Below are 22,328 nucleotides of genomic sequence, written 5' to 3' on the forward strand. Positions count from 1 at the left end.
CTGGATCATATGGCAACTCTGTTTTTGTTTTTTTGAGGTATCTCCATACTGTTTTCCATAATGGCTGCACCAATTTACATTCCCACCAACAGTGTGTGAGGGTTCCCTTGTCTTCACACCCTCTCCAACATTGATTATTTGTAGACTTTTTAGTTATGGCCATTCTGACCGGTGTGAAGTGGTACCTCACTGCAGTTTTGATTTGCATTTCTCTAATAATTAGTGATGATGAGCATCTTTTCGTGTGCCTTTTGGCATCTATATGTCTTCTTTGGAGAAATGTATACTTACGTCTTCTGCCCATTAGTGATAAGTATATGTTGATAGAGGGTGTTTGAGGACTAAAAGAAGTTGTTAGCCAAAGTCAAGGGTCAAACATAAAGGAAAACTTTTCCCCCTTATGTCAGATTTCCTAAAATCAACCACCTTTGCCACTTAATTGTAGTGAATACCCAAGTGTTCTCTCAACCATCTAAAAGCACTTCATCAAATTATTCATACAGTACTTACCATGTTAAAAATGATGACTTATTTTCAGCAAAACTTCAAAAAAAACTTATGAATATGGTTTTAAGAAACTTTACTCAAACAGATCATGAAGACCTTCAGGTAAGGATCAAGAGAGAAGCAAGTAAAGTAATAAGGCATTCAGAGGATAGCTTTCTTCCCAGGAGAGATGGTCTGGGAAGATTTTGTGAAGGAGTTATCATGGAAAACATCTTGGAAAGATAGGTACATTTTGGATATGCAAATTTGGAGTCTCTGAGAATATTCTAGACCATTGGTTTTCAACTCTACCCACAAAATTGAATCACCAGGGGAGCTTTTAATGTCCTGACTCTACACCAGACTCTTTGAATCAAAATTTCTAGTGGAATTGGGCATCGTTTTTTGTTTTTTTGGTTTTTGTTTTAAATGCCATGGTAATTCTAATGCACAGCCAGGGCTGAACAAAGGAGCAACATAAACAAAATGAGGGAGGCAGAAAAGCTAAGATCAGATATGAGTATAAGCATGGATGTACTGAGCAGTGCATGAAGAGGTATAACAGGGTTGTAGGCGTCAGGGTTGGAGACAGATCACAGTGAGCGTTGAATACCAGACAATGTAGACTTCACTATGGGCAATGGGAAGCAATGGGAAAGTTTCAAACAAAGGAGTGACAGGATTCTGATTCAGAATATTTGATCTGTGGCAATGAATATATGAATGAATGCTGGATTTTGTCAAATGCTTTTTATACATCTGTTGAGATGATCATATGATTTTTTATTTCTTAAACGTTAAAGTAGTCCCGCACCCTTAGAATAAACCTCCCTTGGTCAGAATGTTTATCTTTTTCATATATTGTTGAATTCAATTGGCTAAAATTTTGTTTCAAATTTCTGCATCTATGTTTGTGAAGAATACTGGCCTGTAGTTTTCTTTACCTGTTAATGTCTTTGTCTGCCCTGGTATCAGGGTAATACTCAACTCATTAAATGAGTTGGGATATATTCCCTCCTCCTTTACTTTCTAGAAGAGTTTGTGTAGAAGTAATATTATTTTTTCCTTAAATATTTTATAGAATTCATCAGTGAAGCCATCTGGGCCTGGAGTTATTTTGTGAGAAGGTTTTCACCTACAGATTTTACTTCTTTAAAATAGATGTCAAGATAGTCCAGTTACCTATTTCTTCTTGAGTGAACTTGAGTAGTTTGTGTCTTTCAAGGAATTTGTCCATTTCATCTAAGTTGTCAGATTTATTGTTGTAAAATTATACATAATATTCCCTTATTATCCTTTTAGTATCTATAGAATCTGTAGTGATGTCACATTTTTTATTGCTGATAATGGCCGTATGTGTCTTCTCTCTTTTTCCTGATAAATCTTGCTCAAGAGTTATCAATTTTCTTGAGCTTCAAAGAATCAGTGTTTCATTTAATTGATTTTCTCTAATTTTTTTTGCTTTGTTTTCTATTCATAGATTTCCATTCTGATCTGTATTCCCTTTCTTCTGCCTACTTCAGGTTTCATTTTTTTTTTCTAGTTTCTCAAGGTGGAAGTTGAGATCATTGATTTGAAAACATTTTCTCTTCTAATACAAGCATTTAGCACTGTAAAATTTCCCCTAACTACAGCTTTTAGTGGAATCCCACAAATTTTGATGTGTTTTATTTTCATTTTCATTCACTTCAAAGTACCTTTTTTTTAAAATTTAAGTAGAGTTGATTTACAATATTTTGTTAGGTTCAGGTGTGTAGCATAGTGATTCATTTTTTATTATATTCCATTATAGATTATTACAAGATAGTGAATTCCTTGTGTTATACAGTAAATTTTTGTTGCTTATGTATTTTAGGTGTAGTAGTCTGTATCTGTTAATCCCATACTCCTAATTTGTCCCTCCCCTGCCCTCCCTCTCCCCTTGATAACCATAAGTTTGTTTTCTATATCTGTGAGTCTCTTTCTGTTTTGTATATAGATTCATTTGTATTATTTTTTAGATCCCACATGTGATATATTATTTGTCTTTCTCTGACTTACTTCACTAAGTATAAAATTCTCTTGGTCCATCCATGTTGCTGCCAATGGCAATATTTCATTCATTTTTATGCCTGAGTAATATTCCATTGTGTGTATATATATATATATATATATATATATATATATATATATATATACCACATCTTCATTATCCACTCCTCTGTTGATGGACACTTGGGTTGTTTCCATCCCTTGGCTATTGTAAATAGTACTACTATGAACATTGGGGTGCATGTATCTTTTCAAATTTGAGTTTCCACATTTTCCAGATACATGCCCAGGAGTGGGATTGCTGGATCATATGGTAGCTCTATTTTTAGTTTTGAAGGAACCTCTGTACTGTCTTCCATAGTGGCTGCACCAATTTACATTCCCACCAACAGCAGGAGGGTTTTATTTTCTCCACACCCTCTCCATCATTTATTATTTGTAGACTTTTTAATGATAGCCATTCTGACAGGTGTGAGGTGATTCCCCATTGTGGTTTTGATTTGCATTTCTCTAATAATTAGCGATGTTGAGCATCTTTTCATGTGTCTTCTTTGGAAAAATGTCTGTTTAGGTCTTCACCCATTTTTGGATGTAGTTTTTTGTTTCTTCACTATTGAGTTGTATGAGCTGCTTATACATTTTGGATATTAACCCCCTGTTGGTTGCATCACTTGCAATTGTTTTCCCCCATTCCATAGGTTGTCTTTTCGTTTTGTTGATGGTTTCCTTTGCTGTGTAAAAGCTTTTAAGTTTGGTTATGTCCCATTTGTTTACTTTTGCTTTTATTTCTTTTGCCTTGGGCGACTGATCTAAGAAAATATTGCTACAACCTATGTTAAATTATGTTCTGCCTATGTTCTCTTCTAGGAGTTATATGGTGTCATGTCTTACATTTAGGTCTTTAAACAATTTTGACTTTACTTTTGCATATGGTGTGAGGAAATGTTCTAATTTCATTGATTTACATCCAGCTTTAGCTGTCCAGCTTTCCCAACAACACTTGTTGAAGAGATGTTCATTTCTCCATTGTATATTCTTCTTTCCTTTGTCGTACATTAATTGATAATAGGTGTGTGGGTTTATTTCTGGGCTCTCTATCTTGTTGCATTGATCCATAAGTCTGTTTTTGTGCCAATACCACAGTTTTGATTACTGCAGGTTTGTAGTACAGTCCGAAGTGTGGAAGAGTTACACTTCCAGCTTTTGTTCTTTTTCCTCAGTATCGCTTTGGCAATTCTGGGGTTTTGTGATTCCATATAAGTTTTAGGATATTTGCTCTGGTTCTGAAAAAAATGTCACGGTATTTTGATAGCGATTGCATTAAATCTGTAAATTGCTTTGGGTACTATGGCCATTTTAATAATATTAATTCTTCCTATCCAAAAACATCATATATCTTTCCATTTCTTTGAATCTTCTGCACTTTCCTTTGTCACTGTGTTATATTTTTCAGCATATAGGTCTTTTACCTCCTTGGTTAAGTTTATTCCTAAGTATTTTATTCTTTTTGACGAGATTTGAAATAAGATTTTTAAATTTCTCTTTCTGTTACTTTATTATTAGTGTATAAAAATGCAAGAAATTTCTGTATATTAATCTTGTATCCTGCTACCTTGCTGAATTCATTCATTAGTTCTAATAGTTTTTGTGTGGAGACTCCATATAGAGTAAAATGTCATCTGCAATACTGACAGTTTTACCTTCTTCCCTTTCAATTTTTCTTGTCTGATTGCTGTGGTGTTGAACATCACTTGAAGAGGTGTTTTTATGTGGGAACATCCCTGTGTAGACATTGTGTGTCCAGCGTTTTTGGTGTGATGACTGCTTTTGATATGGACATTTGCCATGTCTTTCCTAAAGGTGTGCTGGCCATTATCCCCTTGATAGGGGTGTGGTTGGTGTTGTAGTGTGTAGAGCCTGTGCAGGTTGTGAGGCTGGACTTACTCTCTGCTCCATGGCTGTTGCTGCCCTGTCAGGAGCAGGGTCTACTTCCCAGTTGTTGGAGCAGAAGCCCTGAGGATCAGGTTCAATCAGACTCTGTTGCCCTTGAGTGCACGCCCTGCCCCAAAGGAGGTGATTGCTGAAGCAATGAGGTCTGTGCAGTCACAGAGGACCTATGCACTGCTTGTGTAGGTGTCCACGGTTCTGATCAGAAGCAGCACCAAGGTCACTTACCTTTCTTTGTTGTGTTTGTCCTAAATCTAGTGCAAAGCTGTGATGTGAAGTAGGCTGGGGTTGGGGGTTGAGGTATTGTGGCTGCAGGAATTGAGGTGGCTCAGCTGCTGCCTGAGATCTGGGCTGCCTCTGTGGCAGTCTTCTTCCAGGACCCAGATCTAGTGCTAAGCTGCAGTATGGAGTGGGCAGAGCCCAGGGCAATCTCACCGGGAGAGCTGCTGTGTACTCCTGAGTGTGCTGACAGTGGCCACCGCTGCTCCACCCAGAACACACTCCAGGCTCTCCTTGCTATCTCTGCATAGCTAGATTGAGTCCTCTCCCAGGGATAGTCTTCCCAAGATTCAGCACTTAGCTGTGGCATCAAAATAGTTTCTAGTTTCCATTTTTATTTCTTCTTTGATCCTTGAGTAATAAGAAGTCTATTATTTAGCTCCCAAATATTTTACAGACTTTTCCAGTTCTGATGATTTTCCAGATATCTTTTGTTACTGATTTCTAATTCAGTTTCATAGTGGTCAAAGAACATAATTTATATGACTTGAGTCCTTTTAAATGTATTGAGACTTGCTTTATAGCAGATATTGTCTATCCTGGTAAATGTTTTGGTAAATATATTTATTGTTGAGTGGAGTGTTTTATAAATATTGATCAGGTCAAATTGATTGATGGTGTTAAGTCTATTGTCTTTTTTGTTGATTTTATGTCCATCAATTATTGAAAAAGGGGTGTTAAAATTTCCAACTATAATTGTGGATTCATTGATTTCTTCTTGCAGTTCTATCAGTTTTAGTTTCATGTATTTTGAAGCCCTGTTTTTAGGTGTATAAACATTTAGGATTGTTATATCTTCTTCCAACATAGAATTGATGTCTATATCATTATGAAATAAACTTCTTTATCCATGGCATTATTCTTTGCTCAGAAATCTACTATGTCTAATATCAATATAGGCATTCCAGCTTTCTTTTACTAGTGTTAGCATGGTATATCTTTTTTTATCCTTTTACTTTTAGCCTATTTGTGTCTTTATATTTAATATTACGTTTTGTATCGACAGGTAGAATGCAGTAGGCTTGCTCTTTCATCTTCTGACAATCTCTTTTAATTTGGGCATTTAAACAATTTAGATTTAAAGTAATTTTTAATATGGTTGATTAATTCTGTTATCTTGTTGTTCATTTTCTATTTGTCCCAACTGTTCTGTTCTCTCTTTCTTCTTTTTCTGTCTTCTTTGAAATTAATCATTATTTATATTCCATTTTATCTCCATTGTTGGCTGATTAGCTATAACTCTTTTATTTTAGGGGTTCCTTCCAGGTTTATAGGATACATCTTGAGCCTATTACAGACTACCCTCATCTTATATTTTACCACTTCACAAATAGTATAAGAGCCTTAGAATACTATAATTTCATTTCTCTTTTCCCAGCCATTGTGCTTCTGCTGTCACGTATTTTACTTCTACATATGGTGTAAATCCCATACTCCATAGTTATTTTGGCTTAAATAATCAATTTTTAAAAGAAATTTAAATGATAAGAAAAATATTATATATTTACCCTTATGTATTTTCACTGCTTTTCTTTGCTTTTTAGTTCTTTTTGTTTGTTTTGTTTTGTTTATTTTTTTGATCTATAAATTATATTTCCATCCATTTTAATTATGCTAGTACCTGAAAAGAACTTCCTTTAACATTTTTTGTAGTATGGATCTGCTTATAACCATTTCTTCTTTCACTTTTTTTAGACAGTTTTATTGAGATATCATTGACATAATTGCATATATTTAAGACGTACAACTTCATTTTTTTGTCTTTTGGGGGTTTTTATTGAGATATAATTGACAAATAACATTGTGTAACTTACATAATGATGATTTGATACTCATATGTATTGTGAAATGATTACCGTAATAAAATTAGTTAGCACATCCTTCACATAATTACCTTTTTTTTTTTTCTGGTGAGAACATTTAAGATCCACTGTCTACTGTCTTAGCAATTTTCAAGTATATAATACCGTATTTTTAACTATAGTCACCATGCTGTTCATAAGATTCCCAGAAATTATTCATCTTATAACTGGAAGTTTTTATCCTTTGACCAATATTTCCCCCATTTCCCCTACCTTCTATCCTCTGGCAAACACTGTTCTAATTTCTGTTTATATGAATTCAGCTTTTTAAAATTCCACATATAAGTGAGATCATAGAGTATTTGTCTTTCTCTGTCTGATTTATTTCACTTAGCATAATGTGCTCAACATCCATCCATGTTGTCACAAATGGCAGGTCGTCCTTCATTTTATGGCTGAATAATACTCCATTACATATGTGTGTGTGTGTGTGTGTGTGTGTGTGTATGTGTGTGTATATATATATATATATATATATATATACACAGCTGACTCTTGAACAACACAGGTATGAACTGCTTGGGTTCACTTATAGGTGGAATTTTTCAATTAATACTCAAGTACTACATGATCTGTGTTTGGCTGAATCTGTGGATGTGGAATCATGGATGTGGAGGGCGGACTATAAAGTTATATGCTGATTTTCCACTGTGTGTGTGGTCGGCACCCCTAACCCCTGCACTGTTTAATAATCAACTGTATTTATAAATAAATACCACATTCACTTTATCCATTCATCTGTCAATGGACACTTTGTGTGTCTGTATCTGGCTATTGTGAAATAACCATAGGTGGTGCAGATAACTCAACAAATGGTAATTTATTTCCTTCAAATACCTGGAAGTGGGATTGCCGGATCATATGGTAGTTCTATTTAATCTTGAAGGCTCATATGAGTTTCCATAGCACTGCATCAATTTTAGTTTCCAACAGTGCACATGGCTTTCAGTACATTCTCTCACACTACAGTGACTGTGTTGTCTCTTTGATGGTCGTTTGTGTTATAGGGGGGGGGTGAATCTTCATGTTGGTTTTGATAAGTTCTTGTTATGGTGTGTGAGGTGAGAGCTATTGTGTGTTGGACTGTTATGGGGGGGGGGGGGGGGGGGGGTGAGAGGGGGGGGGGGGGGGGGGGGGGGGGGGGGGGGGATTTGTGTTTGCATTATTTGAGTATTTTGCTATTGAGTTGTGTGGAGTTCTCATATATTTTAGATATTAACCCCTTATCAAATATATGATTTGCAAATATTTTTTCCCATTTTGTAGGTTGCCTTTTCATTTTGTTGATTGTTTCCTTTGCTGTGCAGGAGCTTTTTAAATTGAGGTAATCCCATTTTTCTATATTTGCTTTTCTCACCTGTGCTTTTGGTGTGTTAGCTAAGAAATTATTGTCAAGACGAATGTCAAGAAGGTTTTCCCCCATATTTTCTTATAGGAGTTTTATGGTTTTGAGCCTTACCTTTAAGTCTTTAACCCACTTTGAGTTGATTTTTGTGTATGGTGTGTGATAGAGGTCCAATTTCATTTTTTGCATGTGGATATCCACTTTTCCAGCATTTATTAAAGAGACTATTCTTTCCCCATCTTGGCACTCCTGTTGAAGAGCAGCAGACCATAAATGTGTGGGTTTGTTTCTGGGTTCTCTATTCTGTTCCATTGGTCTATATGTCTTTTTTAATGCTGGTACCACACTGTTTTAGTTACTTTAGCTTTATAATATAATTTGAAGTCAGGAAGTGTCATACTTCCAGCTTTATTCTTGCTCAAGAATGCTTTGGCTATTTGGGGTCTTTTGTAGTTTCACATAAATTTTAGGATTTTTTTTTTTTTTTACAGCTTCTGTTTAAAAATGCCATTGGGATTTTGATGGCGATTGCATTGAATCTCTAAACACTTTGACTGGTATGAACATTTTGACAACATTACTTCTTCCAATCCATGAACATGAAATATCTTTCCATTTATTTGTGTCTTTTTAAATTTCCTTCACCAGTGTTTTGTAGTTTTCAGTGTATAAATCTTTCATTTTTTTGGTTAAGTTATTGCCTAAGTATTTTGTTCTTTTGTTGCTAATGTAAATGGGATCGTTTTCTTAACTTCCCTTTTGGTTAGTTCATTGTTAGTGTACAGAAATGCCACTGATTTTTGTATGTTGATTTTCGCATCCTACAATTTACTGAATTTGTTTTGTGGTGTTCTTAGGGTTTTTTACCTATATGATCATGTCATCTGCAAACAGAGATAATTCACTTATTCCCTTCTAATTTGGCACCTTCTGTTTCTTTTTCTTTCCTGATTGCTCTGGGTAGGACTTCCAGTACTAAGATGAATAGCAGTGGTGAGAATAGGCATCCCTGCCTTGTTGTGGATCTTAGAGGAAGTTTTTCCTCATTGATTGTGTTAGCTGTGGGCTTTTCATATATGTCCTTTATTGTGCTGAGGTATGGTCCTTCTTTACCTATTTTTTGAGAGTTTTTATAGTGAAAAGATGTTGAATTTTGTCAAATACTTTTTCTGAATCTGATTAAAAAGTGTGATCATGTGGTCTTTGTCTTTCCATGTGTTAATGGCAACTATAAACACAGGTGCCAATTTTCATAGATAATGTTAGGTAGATGCATATTGGAAGAAATGAAATGCTAAAGATAAGTTTAATAAACTTTAGAGTAGCAAAAATCTAAAGTAAGATAAGTAAAGTAGCATGGAGCTATCAAGTAGACTACAACAACTAGAAAAATCAGAGCTTAAATAATGAAAAATTGTCATTTTTAAAGAAGTGATATAGCCATTTGTCTTTTCAATCTCTATAAATCAAGACCATGCAAAGGCTACTGACAGAATGATTGGTACATCACTCTACACTCTCAGCCAGTCACAACTTAGAGGTTTCAAGTCATTTTCCTACTAAGGAAAAATGGGAAGGCTTACAGGGAAGGAAAAAAAGATAACTACAGAAGGTTGTGTGATAGCAGATTAACAGCCCTGGCTCAGTGAATTTCCATGTATTATGTGAAGTATTTTCCTGTAACTTTTGGCCTTATATCAAAAGGAAGGCAAATGAAGTGGCTAGCCCTGATATGAACAATGGTATTTTTTCTTTCAGACAAGCTAATTTATTCTACTTATATGCATAAAATAAAAAATTTAACATGAATGAATAAACGTTTCACTTGAATAATGAAATGTTTTTGAAAAGCAACTGTACATATCCAATTACATATATGATAACAAAGAGATAACTGAGCTATTCTAGAGTCATCTGGTTAAAAGAAAAACTCAAACTACTGCTCATCTTCCCAGGCAGAAAAAGCAAGTCTCAAAAACAAAAAGGAATTCTGTCAAAAAATAAAAACATCCCACAGAGATTTCAGTTAACACTAGAATGAGGATGACATAGAGAAATTCTAGAGCTATTCTATAAGAGTAAAAATGTTATATCTACAATTTAGTAAAAACCATAACAGTAACGTAAAAGAAAGGAACAGGTATATACATTGCTCAAAAGTGAACCTCTCTACAAAACAGGCAACCTCATACAATGTAGTATGGGTATAAAGTGAGACCACTGAAGGCAGTTTGGTAGTGTAGATCAAGGTTTCATAGATTGTGACTTACCTGGTGGCACAGTGGTTAAGACTCCACACTCCCAATGCAGGGGGCCCCAGTTCGATCCCTGGCCAGAGAACTAGATCCCACACGCATGCTGCAACTAAGAGTTCTCATGCCACAACTAAGGAGCCATGTGCCATAACTAAGGAGCCAGTGAGCTGCAACTAAGGAGCCCATGAACCACAACTAAGGAGCCCGCTTGCCACAACTAAGATCCGGCACAACCAAATAAATAAATAAATACATAAAGATTTCATAGATTTTACATCTTATATTCTCACAAGTCCTCTTCTAGGAGAGGAAACTCAGAGTGATAACCTGACATTTGGAGCCACTTTTCTCCTCAAAACAGTTGTCAATTTGAAAGCAGCAGCTAAGAGGCTGAGAAGTTATTCAAAGATTTTGGCAGTCTCACGGGACTGGGTGAATAAAAATTGGCTTGATTCAGGGCCTGTCAAGAAGGAGGGTCATTGATAAACACCCCAGGCTTTCAGTTGTAACTTCAAAGGTACACACAGTATTAAGGCTATCTTCAAAATAAACCAGCCTAATTGGGGCCAAAGCCTAGTGTCAAATTATTTCACACCCTGATTGGATTAAAGTGGTTTCCCCCCAATGTAGATGGCTGCCAGAAGTTAAAGTAAATCCTCTCTGGATCAAGAAAAAATTATACATAGTTTTAAATTACCTCTGCAATGTTTAATCTATCATACTAGGCACTAAATCAAAAATAACAAGGCATACAAACAATAAAAGTTGACCCAAAACTAAGATTAAAAATGGACAATAAAAACAGGCCTAGGTGATCCAGATATTATGGTTATCTGACAGGGATTTTTAAATAACCTTGACTAAAATAGTCAAGGAATTAAATGACAAGAAAAATTTTTAGCATAGAACTGGAAACTAAAAATAAAAGAATCAGTAGGAAATTCTAGAAAAAAAATCCAATAACAGAAATTACTATTTCAAAAGTAGATGAGTTTAACAATATATTTGATGCAACAGAAGAGAGAATTATTGAACTGGAACATTCTCAGAAGAAAACATCCAGGCTGAATTATAGAGAGCAAAGAGATTAGAAAAAAACAAGCATAAGGAAAACTTAGGGCAAGATTTTTAAAAATCTAAATGCTTGTAATTGAAGTCACTAAGGAGAGTAGAGAAGGACTGAGGTAGAACAGTATTGGTGGAAATACTGGCAGAGAATTTTCCCAAAAATGAAATACATCAAGCCACAGGTACAAACAACACTACCAACTCCCAGCAAGAGAAAACATAGGGGACAAAAAAAAAAAAAAACCAAAACCTTAGGTATGATGTAGAAAAACTTCTAAAACAGAAGTAAGGAAAATCTTAGCCAGAGAAAAAGGACACTTACCTTCAAAGGAACAACAAAAAGATTGGTAGCTGGTTTATCAACAGAAAAATAGAAAACAGAAAACTCTGGAATAAATCTCTGGTGAGGGCATTGAGACCAAAACTGCAGGCAATATTTTTAGCACTGTGATTCTACAATTCATAAGAAGCATATGTTAGTTTTCTCTTGCTGTCATAGGAAGTTATTACCAACATAGCAACTTAACATGGATAATACCCACTTATTACCACACAGTTCTTTCAAAAATTTCTGTATATATTTAAATACTATCCTATAAATCCATCATAAAAATGTAAAACAACCCTATAGAAATGGACTAAATTATATGAAAGACAATTTTCAAAAGAAAACTGAGTAGCCAATAAGTAGCTTACTCAGCTGCACTATAAACAGGGAAAATCAAGTTAAAATAACAATGAGATATTTTGTACCCAAGATATTAAGTATTAAGAAGTCTGAAAATTTCAAGTGTTGTGGAACAAGAAGAAGGAATAGCGCATGCACAGGCAATGGGTGAAGCATGCAATGACATGAATTATCACAAGTCTTGTGAGAAATTCTTGTGGTTTTGCAATTTAAGCAAAGATAGGAAGTAGGGAAAAAAAGAAATTAAAGAGGCTGATAGATTACGTAGGGCCTTGTTTCCATGCTGTGACATTGGTGTTTTCTCTAGAAAGAAATGGTCAGACTTTGAAGGATTTATCCTTGTACAAAGATTGCTCTGGAAGCAAAATGTTGAATGGTTAGGAGGGAGCAAGACTGGAGAAACCAGTTAAGACACTGTTACACTGTGACACAGAGGTGATGAGAGCCTAATGAAGACAGCAGCAATAGGGATGGAGAGAAGGCACTATATACAGAAGATACTAAAGAGTAATATTAATAGAACATCATCACAAATAAGTCATTGGGATCTAATGAAGACAGCAGCAATAGGGATGGAGAGAAGGCACTATATACAGAAGATACTAAAGAGTAATATTAATAGAACATCATCACAGATAAGGCAAGAAGGATAAGACAGCAGGAAAGTAATAGAAGTTTCAGGCGTGGCCAACAGGATAAATGATGATGAAATTTCCTGGAATAGGTTTTCTACTTTTCTAAAATGATGAATTCATTTTGGGGCATGTTGATTTAGAGGTATCTTTGGGGTCTTTCTTTCTACGGGGTCTATGGGTCTGAAGCTCAGCAGGAAAAGGATTTAGATTTAGCAGTCATCAGTGTATTAATGGTTGCTGAAAACCCTGTTTGTGGGTGATATCACGTGTATAGAGTGTGATGGGAATAAAAGAGGGTTAAGGGCAGAATCCCAGGGATTCACGTCTGAGAAATGGATGAAGGAAGAGAAATCTGAAAAAGAGACTATAAAGGAGCAACCAGACTGGTAGAAGAAAAACAGTGGACTTGGGGAAACAAGGAGAGAAGGACCTGTCTGGCAGAGGCAGGTATCACAGAGACATTAAGACAAAGACTGAGTGGTGGGAATGTAAATTGAACCACTATGGAAAACAGTATGGAAGTCCCTCAAAAAATTAAAAACAGAACTATCATATAATCCAGCAATTCCACTTTTGTGTATTTATCTGAAGAAAGCAAAACCTCTAATTCAAAAAGATATATGCACCACCATATTCACTGCAGCATTATTTACAATAGCCAAGATATGGAAACGACCTAAGTGTCCATCAATGGACGATTGGTAAATAAAATGTGGTATAAATATAAAATGCAATATTATTCAGCCATAAAAAAAGAATTAAATCTTGCCATTTGCAACAACATGGATGGACCTCAAAGGCATTGTGCTAAGTAAAATAAGTCAGAGAAAGACAAATACCATATGATCTCACTTATCAATGAAAGCTAAAAAAAAAAAAAAGAACTCATCGATACAGAGAACAGATTGGTTGCCAGAAGCAAGAGGTGGGGAGTGGGCAAAATGGGAGAAGGGGGTCAAAAAGTACAGATTTCCACTTCTAAAATAAATAAGTCATTGGGATGTAATGTACAGAATGGAGACCACAGTTACTAATACTGTATTGTATTGAAAGTTGCTAGGAGAGTAGATCTTAACAGTTGTCCTCACAAGAAAAAATAATTGTAACTATATATGGTGATCAATGTTGTTAACTAGATTTATTGTGGTGATCATTTTGCCTTATATACAAATACTGAATCATTATGTTGTACACCCCAAACTAATATAATGTTATATGTCAATTATACCTCTATTTAAAAAAAGACAGAGACTGAAAAGTTACCACTCAATTTACTGATTGATGACCAATTTAAGAGGGCCTAATCATCTTGGTCTAAGGCAGAAATATATGGTCATGGGTTGAGGGAGTGAATAAGAGATGAAGAACTCATGCCGTAGTCTTTCCAAAAGCTCGGTTGTGATGGCAGTAGGAAGTGGAAGCCAGAGGAGGATTGTGTTTTTCTTTTTTAAGGTTATAGCACTTGGAAGATATGTACATATTTGGGGGAAAGAGGCAGTCTAGAGGGAGAGGTTGGTGTGAAAGGAGAAAAATGAATGAGACTGAAACACCAAAGCAGCAGCAGGAGGTGGTAAGCAGAGTTTCACTTTAGATGGGAGAAGGGTTCCTCTTGCACTGAAACGAGGTGGCTAGAACGAAGAGGTCAGTGTGGGCATGGGTGAACCTGCATCTAAGTGGAAAGCAGGAAAACACACTTCTTTCTGATGGCTCTATTTTCTTAGTGAGATCATTTTCTGACAATAAAACTGGAGATGTGAGGCAGGGATTTGAATGTTGTTGAGGGAATGACAGAAGGTGCTGGCTCAGCTCATGAAGAACACAGTTTGCTGCCAATCGCTAAGGGCCCACATGTGGCTGGAGGCCACTAATTCATTTGCTGGCAGCAGTCTATACTGTGTGTGTGTGTGTGTGTGTGTGTGTGTGTGTGTGTGTGTGTGTGTGTGTGTGTATGTGTGTGTATCTTCTAGCAGTGCTCAACCACCAGGGTGTATACAAAATTTAAACAATTTGAATGGTTGGATCAAACTTCTTTGAGATTTTACTAGTTGCAAAAGAAGAACAAGAACTGACATTTATTGAGAGAACTTGGACATGGCAGTTAATCTCTCTAAACCTCAGTTTCCTTTTCTATAAAGTTGGACTAAAAATAGTACCTGTCTCACTGGGTTGTTGTGAGAATTAAATGAGGTAATACAGTTTTTTTCAAATTTTTTATGGTGAACTTCAATAAGAAATATGTAGCCTTTTGTGAGAATTAAATAAGTAACTACCAGTCCACAATGCCTTTACCAAAACATTTGGAGACTTACATGTTTCCAAATTCAGAATTTGGAGGATTTTAAGAAAGTAATATGGTGACTAGAACACATATTACGTAACACCCCAATAGGGCTTGGAGAAGTATCCAAAATCAAACAGTAATCTTTCCACAGCCAAATTTATGAATAGTTACACAAATCATGAATGAAGACAGTAACTAGCCTGTCCTCAGTTTCAGGTCAGGTTTTGCCACCAAAGGAATTCAGGTCAGATTTTGCTTTAAGTGTGTTTTTTTAAGAATCTTTTGGTTTTTCAGATATGTTTGCATTTCGGAATTATAGATATGAAATCATAGATTTATTGATAATATCTTAAAAGTGCCTGGTACATCATAAGTATTGGTTCCTATTATTGGTAGGGGTATATTTCATTTTTAAAGTTATGTCCCTAACCCACCAAAGGGATTTCATGGCTTATTGGGTTGGCCAAAAGTTTCATTCGTTTTTTTTCCGTAAGATGACTCTAGTAGCACTTAGTTGTCTTTAACTTCATTCAAAACAATTTTGTTAGATTGTATGTGACAGCTGTCATATAAGCATGCATTTAAAAAAAGACGTCAAAATTGGTGAATTTTTGTGTGGCCATTTTAATATTGAAGATGGAAGAAAAAAAGCAACATTTTCGGCATATTATGCTTTATTATTTCAAGAAAAGTAAAAATGCAACCCACATGCAAAAAAAGATTTGTGCAGTGTATGGAGAAGTTGCTGTGACTGATCGAATGTGTCAAAAGTGGTTTGCAAAACTTTGTGGTGGAGATTTCTCGCTGGACAACGCTCCATGGTCAGGTAGACCAGTTGAAGTTGATACCGATCAACTCGAGACATTAACTGACAGCAATCAACGTTATACCATGCGGGAGATAGCCGACATACTCAAAATATCCAAATCAAACATTGAAAATCATTTGCACCAGCTTAGTTACGTCAATCGCTTTGATGTTTGGGTTCCACATAAGTTAAGCAAAAAAAACCTTCTTGACTGTATTTCCACATACGATTCTCTACTGAAATGTAATGAAAACGTTCCGCTTTTTAAACAAATTGTGATGGGCCATGAAAAGTGGATATTGTACAATAATGTGGAATGGAAGAAATCGTGGGGCAAGCGAAATGAACCACCACCAACCACACCAAAGGCGGGTCTTCATCCAAAGAAGGTGATGTTGTGTATATGGTGGGACTGGAGGGGAGCCCTTTATTATGAGCTCCTTCCAGAAAACCAAACGATTAATTCCCACAAGTACTGCTCCCAGTTAGACCAACTGAAAGCAGCACTCGATGAAAAGCATCCGGAATTAGTCAACAGAAAACACATAATCTTCCATCAGGATAAGGCAAGACCACATATTTCTTTGACGACCAGGCAAAAACTGTTCCAGCTCGGCTGGGAAGTTCTGAGTCATCTGCCATGTTCACCAAACATTGCACCTTCGGATTTCCATTTATTTGGGTCTTTACAAAATTCTCTTACTAAAAATTTACAATTCCCCGGAAGACTGTAAAAGGCACCTGGACAAGTTCTTTGCTCAAAAAGATAAAAAGTTTTGGGAAGATGGAATTATGAAGTTGCCTGAAAAATGGCAGAAGATAGTGGAATAAAAGGATGAATACGTTGTTCAATAAAGTTCTTGGTGCAAATGAAAAATGTGTCTTTTATTTTTACTTAAACACAGAAGGCACTTTTTGGCCAACCCAATACTTATAGGTTGTGACCCACACTCTGAAAAATGCTGATATATAAATGTTTAACCTGGTCCTTGATACATACTAAGCTCTCGAAATGTTAGAAGGGGAAAAAATACCATCTTATATGTGTATGTTTTAAGTTTGCAGAATTCTTTTAAGCATATAGTTGCAATTCATGTTCACAGTAACCTTATCAGAAATAAACTAAATAGTTTAACTTTCCTCTTGATCTACTTGAGAGTTTCATGTCTCAGTATTTCTTGTGAAGAACAGTAGGAAATTTAAATAATAATAATAGTACCTCCCAATGGCATTTTTATGTTGATACCTAAAGCATTTTTAAAGTTTATTTTATGTGAAAGATCATTTTGTTGCACAGATAACCAAACAGAACTAAGAAATCAAGCCATTTGCTTAAGGCACAAAATACACTATTTCTACACGGAATTTGTCCAACAGAATATACAGCTTAGGAACAACTTCCAAAGCATATTTATTATTCAGTCCTTAAAGTGAGCTAAAGACACGCTCATCTGAAGACACCTTATAATCTTTGAGTTTTATTTTCTAGTGCTCTTGGAGACATTAAAATAGCTGAAGTGAATGTCAAAGGTTTATGCGTGAAGCTCATTAACTCTTCCCTTGACAAAGAACTGGAAATCGGAAATCATATTCTCCAACAAAATGTGGATGGACAAACAGTCTCTCTGTACCAATTCCTTCCCAATATCAAAATGCAGGCCAATTCCACGGTAACAGTGAGTATAAGATATAAATACTCTGAACTAGATTTGTTCAGGGAAAACTCATTTACCCAGTCAGACCATGGCTTAGCACCAGTGCTTTCTTCATCCCTCGATCTCTCTGTTAAATGTGATTTTTTGGTTGTTGTTGGTTAATTGTGCCACTTTGTCCATCTCTGGATATAAATGAATACCCATAATTAAATTTCCATAGCTTTCTTCAATTTGGCATACAATACTCTGTGCTTTTATGATTTAACTATCAAAATAAAATACCTACGTTCCTAAAACTAAGCAGACATAATCTTTGAAGAAAATACAAAGAGAGGGTTTGTTTAGGTGACACTGGAGAGTTCCCCTCTCTTTCTTGGGCTTTACTTTAAACCACATACAGTAGCTGTTCAGTTACACAGCTTGACATTACATATTATACAGTCATTATAGTTTAAAAACCTCACCTGCTTAGAAAGATGTGTTGCAATAACCCTCTGACATTTATAAAACTATGTTGAACTCCAATGGGCAATTGTTATTAACAAACTATTTTCTTTCAGGTCTGGGCAGCAGCATCTGAAGCAAAGCACCAACCACCATCAGATTTTCTTTGGAAGGAACAAAACAGATTTAGGACAAGCCCAAATTGTACAACAATCCTGTGCAAACCTAATGGTGAAGTCAGTGTCCTGTTCTTTTTTTTTTTTTTTTGGCTGCGTCGGGTCTTCGTTGCTGCACGCGGGTTTTCTCTAGTTGCGGCAAGCGGGGGCTACTCTTCATTGTGGTGTGCAGGCTTCTCATTGCGGTGGCTTCTCTTGTTGCAGAGCACTGGCTCTAGGCTCTAGGCATGCGGGCTTCAGTAGTTGTGGCTTGCGGGCTTAGTCGCTCCGCGGCTTGTGGGATCTTCCCGGACCAGGGCTACGAACCCAGGTCCCCTGCACTGGCAGGCAGATTCTTAACCACTGAGCCACCAGGGCAGCCCCGAGTCTACTGATTTTTAAACAGGGCTAGATATTTTTCACCCACCACATTGTTGTCCTATATGATTTGTAGCCTCTATATTACATGTCAGAAATTTAATAGGCATCTTATATGATTCAACGCCTGGGACTTTCCCAATACACTGTTTTCTATTAGAGATTCAGACATGGAACAGACCGCTCCTGTGCCACAGGAACTCAAAGGGCTATTTATATGTACGTTATCTCCTTTGATTCTCAGATTAGTTAAGCATTTTACAAAGGAAGAAAATGAGGCTTGGAAAGTTAAATGGCTGGCTCAAGGTCACATGATAGGCAAAATGGCAACAGTAAAATAAAACCAGACAAAAGAGCCTACAGGGTTCCTATGGTCCACATTCCAGAGGTGAAATTAAAACATCATTTTATCACATTATCACTGTCATTATCATCAGACGTTTTTAAGCCCCCTATAGTACAGGAAGAAATAAAATATTGCCCTTGGCTAGGAAAGGCTTACAATCTAACTGAGAGAGATTGCACTCAAAAGATCATAAACATATTTGCCACGCAAATATCTATGTTTGAGCTGCAAAAAAGGAGAATCCCTAACTGATGAACTGAACCAAACGTGGGATTTTCCTGCTGCGAGCCATGAAATTAAACCTTTTAAGAAAGATTTCATCTTTCTCTTTCTCTGCTGTGGGCCTAGCCTAGCTGCACTTGCCTTGTGTTGCTTTTATGTCTGTTTAGCTGGCAAACAAAGGGTTTGGCAATGGTTACAGCATCAACCCAAACCTCTAATTTTATAAACTAAAAACAGATCATGAGAACAAGTAGAATGATAGGGCACACTTCGGTGCCTAACTTTTCTCATGTTGAACAAAAACATAATTATTAGTCCCTACACATGATTTTTCTGAATAATTTTTGCACATATATGTGCACATATATGCCACATATTCAGGAAACCAAAAGAAAAAAACCTGCCCACCTAGGATTCTAGCCTGGAGAATGTGGTTTCCTCTCCATGTCTTTAGTTCTAATGCCCATTTCCCCATCTCAAATAAGACTAGATAGATAGATAGAGTCTTAACTATTAAAAATTTAACTTATTAATATTACAACTACTGTTTGCATAGTTCTTTACAGTTACAAAATTCAGTAGCTTAACTGAATCTCACCACACCCTCATATAACACCCTCACCACCACCCTCCCCATTTTACACAGTCCAAGACAGTAGGTGACTAATCTGCCTGAGGTTATACAGCTTGTAATTTTCACAACTGGAAACTAAGGCCAGGATGTCTTACTACAGCCTCATCGTGTGTTTCACTAATCCTTACACAGGACGTAAATGACATTACAGTTTGACTTTGAAATTTTATTGCAATAAGCCTATGTCATTTAAAAAAGAAAACCTATAACTTCAATAGTATTTCATGTTAATAAATCATTTTTGTTAGGCTGTTGCCTGGTACACTCCTATCCACTGGAAGCAAGCATGGGAGAAATTAGAGACTGACATTGAATGTGACAGATGCTCAGTAGTAAGTCCAACATCTCGAAGGCACATGTTTCATTGGCCAGCAGCTACAACTACAACTAAAGAAAAACAAGACCAATCTAAGCAAGATATCTCAAAATATCAGGTGGAACGAGTTCAAGCTTCTCTTACAAGGTAAAAGTTGCTTGTTTTCTTTTTTTTTTTTAAATTAAGTCCTTCCCTCAATTAATAAGGGCTGAACCGGTGGGAGTGACTGGCTGACAAGTAGATATATGATGAATAGGTAAATCAATAAAGACCAAAACACTCCTATTTTGAATAAGACCATAAAAACCGTAATAGCTTTTATGTTTTAAAACATAAAAACACAGAGCTAGTAGGGTAAACTCATGGGATGATAAAGGCTGTCAATTTCCACTGGGTGATATCAAGACCCCTCTGGTCATTTCATTCCATAACAGCACTGCTGTTAGAGGTAAGGCTGTGGAGCAGTGCAGAGATGAAGTTATCACCACACCTTTGGCAGTGCTTAGGTGGAGGAAGATTTGCATCATCTAGAATTTTCATCTTGGATCAAGAGCTGGCTGTGGCTGAAAGAACAGAATTTATGTTATTCATTTGTAGGCAAATGCTTCTGATGTGATAATGGGGCTGCCCACAAAGTCTGGAAAAGCCATATTCTCTGGTCTTGGAACATGCTTTCACTCTAATTGAGCTTTCATTATTAATGCCACTGTATGAAGTGCCTTTGGGGTTCAATTTGGGCTTAATTTTTCTTTTACAGAGAAAAAGAAATCCCACCAACCCTTTTCCCCAATCGCAGCCCCTGGTGCCACAGTCCTCATGTCTCTGCACATCCTTACTGTTCACTGATTGATCCTCACAACACCTACATGACTGAACGCAGCTTAGACAGACAGCCCAGGTCTCAGTCAGCCAAGCCTGATCTAGCCAGGTAAGTCAAAGGGATACTTATTCCAGTGGAGAGTAAGTGGTGAGTGTGTGTGTGTGTGTAGAACTGGTGAAAAGGTGGTTAAGTTGTAAAAGTCTCTAAGTATTAAAAAGTATTCATATCCTCAAGAACAGATGGCCTCGGAAGCAAGTACCGTGAGCCATTCACGTATTTGCTCTAGCACAGTTATCTGAGTGCATCAACGAATCCAAAGAACAGCGTGGCCAGCAAGAGTACATAGGCTTGGGCTTCCCTGGTGGCGCAGTGGTTAAGAGTCCGCCTGCCGATGCAGGGGACACGGGTTCGTGCCCCGGTCCGGGAAGATCCCACATGCCACGGAGCGGCTGGGCCCATGAGCCATGGCCGCTGGACCTGTGCGTCCGGAGCCTGTGCTCTGCAACGGGAGAGGCCACAACAGTGAGAGGCCTGCATACCGCAAAAAAAAAAAAGAGTACATAGGCTTCTTGAAGTTTGGTCAAAAGTATATTTTGTTTTTCATTCGGCAGGATAAATTGGTCCTATAAGTTAAGCTGTGCTAAAAATATCCATCTTTTCCAAACACACTCTAATATTATTACCAAATTCTTATTCTTTTTCACCCAGAAATTTCTTATTTAAATCCTCTAAATAAAGCATTTAGAGTTGGTGTTATTAGCCCAGGATCTGTTAATGGACTTCAGGAAGTCCATGAATATGGCTAAACTTGGAGGAAAAAATGTATGCCTATATGATGTTTTCTGGCAAGAAAGTCCATGAGGTTTACCAGATGCCGCCAAATGATTAAGAAGAACTGATTAGACACAGTGCAGATTCTAAGCTGTGGAGAAAGACTTTCATGGAGCAGCTGTATCCTGGTGAGGTTATAATGATTTACAAACCTATACTTAGCAGAGGGATGCTTTTTTATTTTATTTATTTTGTTTTTTTGTGTGTGTGTGGTACGCGGGCCTCTCGCTGTTGTGGCCTCTCCCGTTGCAGAGAACAGGCTCCGGACGCGCAGGCTCAGCAGCCATGGCTCATGGGCCCAGCCGCTCCGCGGCATGTGGGATCCTCCCGGACCGGGGCACGAACCCGTGTCCCCTGCATCGGCAGGCGGACTCTCAACCACTACGCCACCAGGGAGGCCAGGGATGCTTTTTTAAATGAAATCTTTGCAGAATCCCAGTATATGAAACGGATAAAAGGAGACCCGTCCAAGATGAAGAGTGATTCCCACTACCCACTACATCCATCTTCTTCTTTCCTCCTTCCCTGTGACCTTTGAGACACCTCTCTGGAATCACAGGATTCTGTACACACAGTATAAGAACCACCATGTTAGTATGCGAGCACATGTTGGGAAATAGCACCCTCCAAAATAATACCTTTTAGAAGTGGAATGATGGAAATTCTGTAAATTCCTGAATGTATTCCATTGCATAAAATTAAGTATCCTATATCTTTGTGCCTGAGTTTCTTCATCTGTAAAGTAAGAGACTTGTGTCTGATATTTAAAGAGCTCTTTCAGCAATGTTTTATATACACATATACATTTAATATACATATATATATTTTATAGACACACATAT

At 36.9% G+C, this 22,328-nt stretch overlaps 1 protein-coding gene across 4 annotated transcripts in view; it reads left to right on the top strand.

Moving 5' to 3' along the window:
- LMNTD1 (lamin tail domain containing 1) overlaps nucleotides 1-22,328 on the top strand; it is a 442,400-nt gene that overhangs the window by 401,213 nt on the left and 18,859 nt on the right. For all 4 annotated transcript variants that reach the window (XM_060305881.2, XM_060305879.1, XM_060305878.1 and 1 more), the window contains 4 exons: nucleotides 17,175-17,361; nucleotides 17,901-18,020; nucleotides 19,768-19,982; nucleotides 20,593-20,763. In XM_060305881.2, the coding sequence (XP_060161864.1) occupies nucleotides 17,175-17,361; nucleotides 17,901-18,020; nucleotides 19,768-19,982; nucleotides 20,593-20,763 (693 nt within the window). The remainder of the gene's footprint in view (nucleotides 1-17,174; nucleotides 17,362-17,900; nucleotides 18,021-19,767; nucleotides 19,983-20,592; nucleotides 20,764-22,328) is intronic.

The sequence above is a fragment of the Globicephala melas genome, chromosome 10 (genome assembly GCF_963455315.2).
Source record: "Globicephala melas chromosome 10, mGloMel1.2, whole genome shotgun sequence".
NCBI classification, from domain to species: Eukaryota; Metazoa; Chordata; class Mammalia; order Artiodactyla; family Delphinidae; genus Globicephala; species Globicephala melas.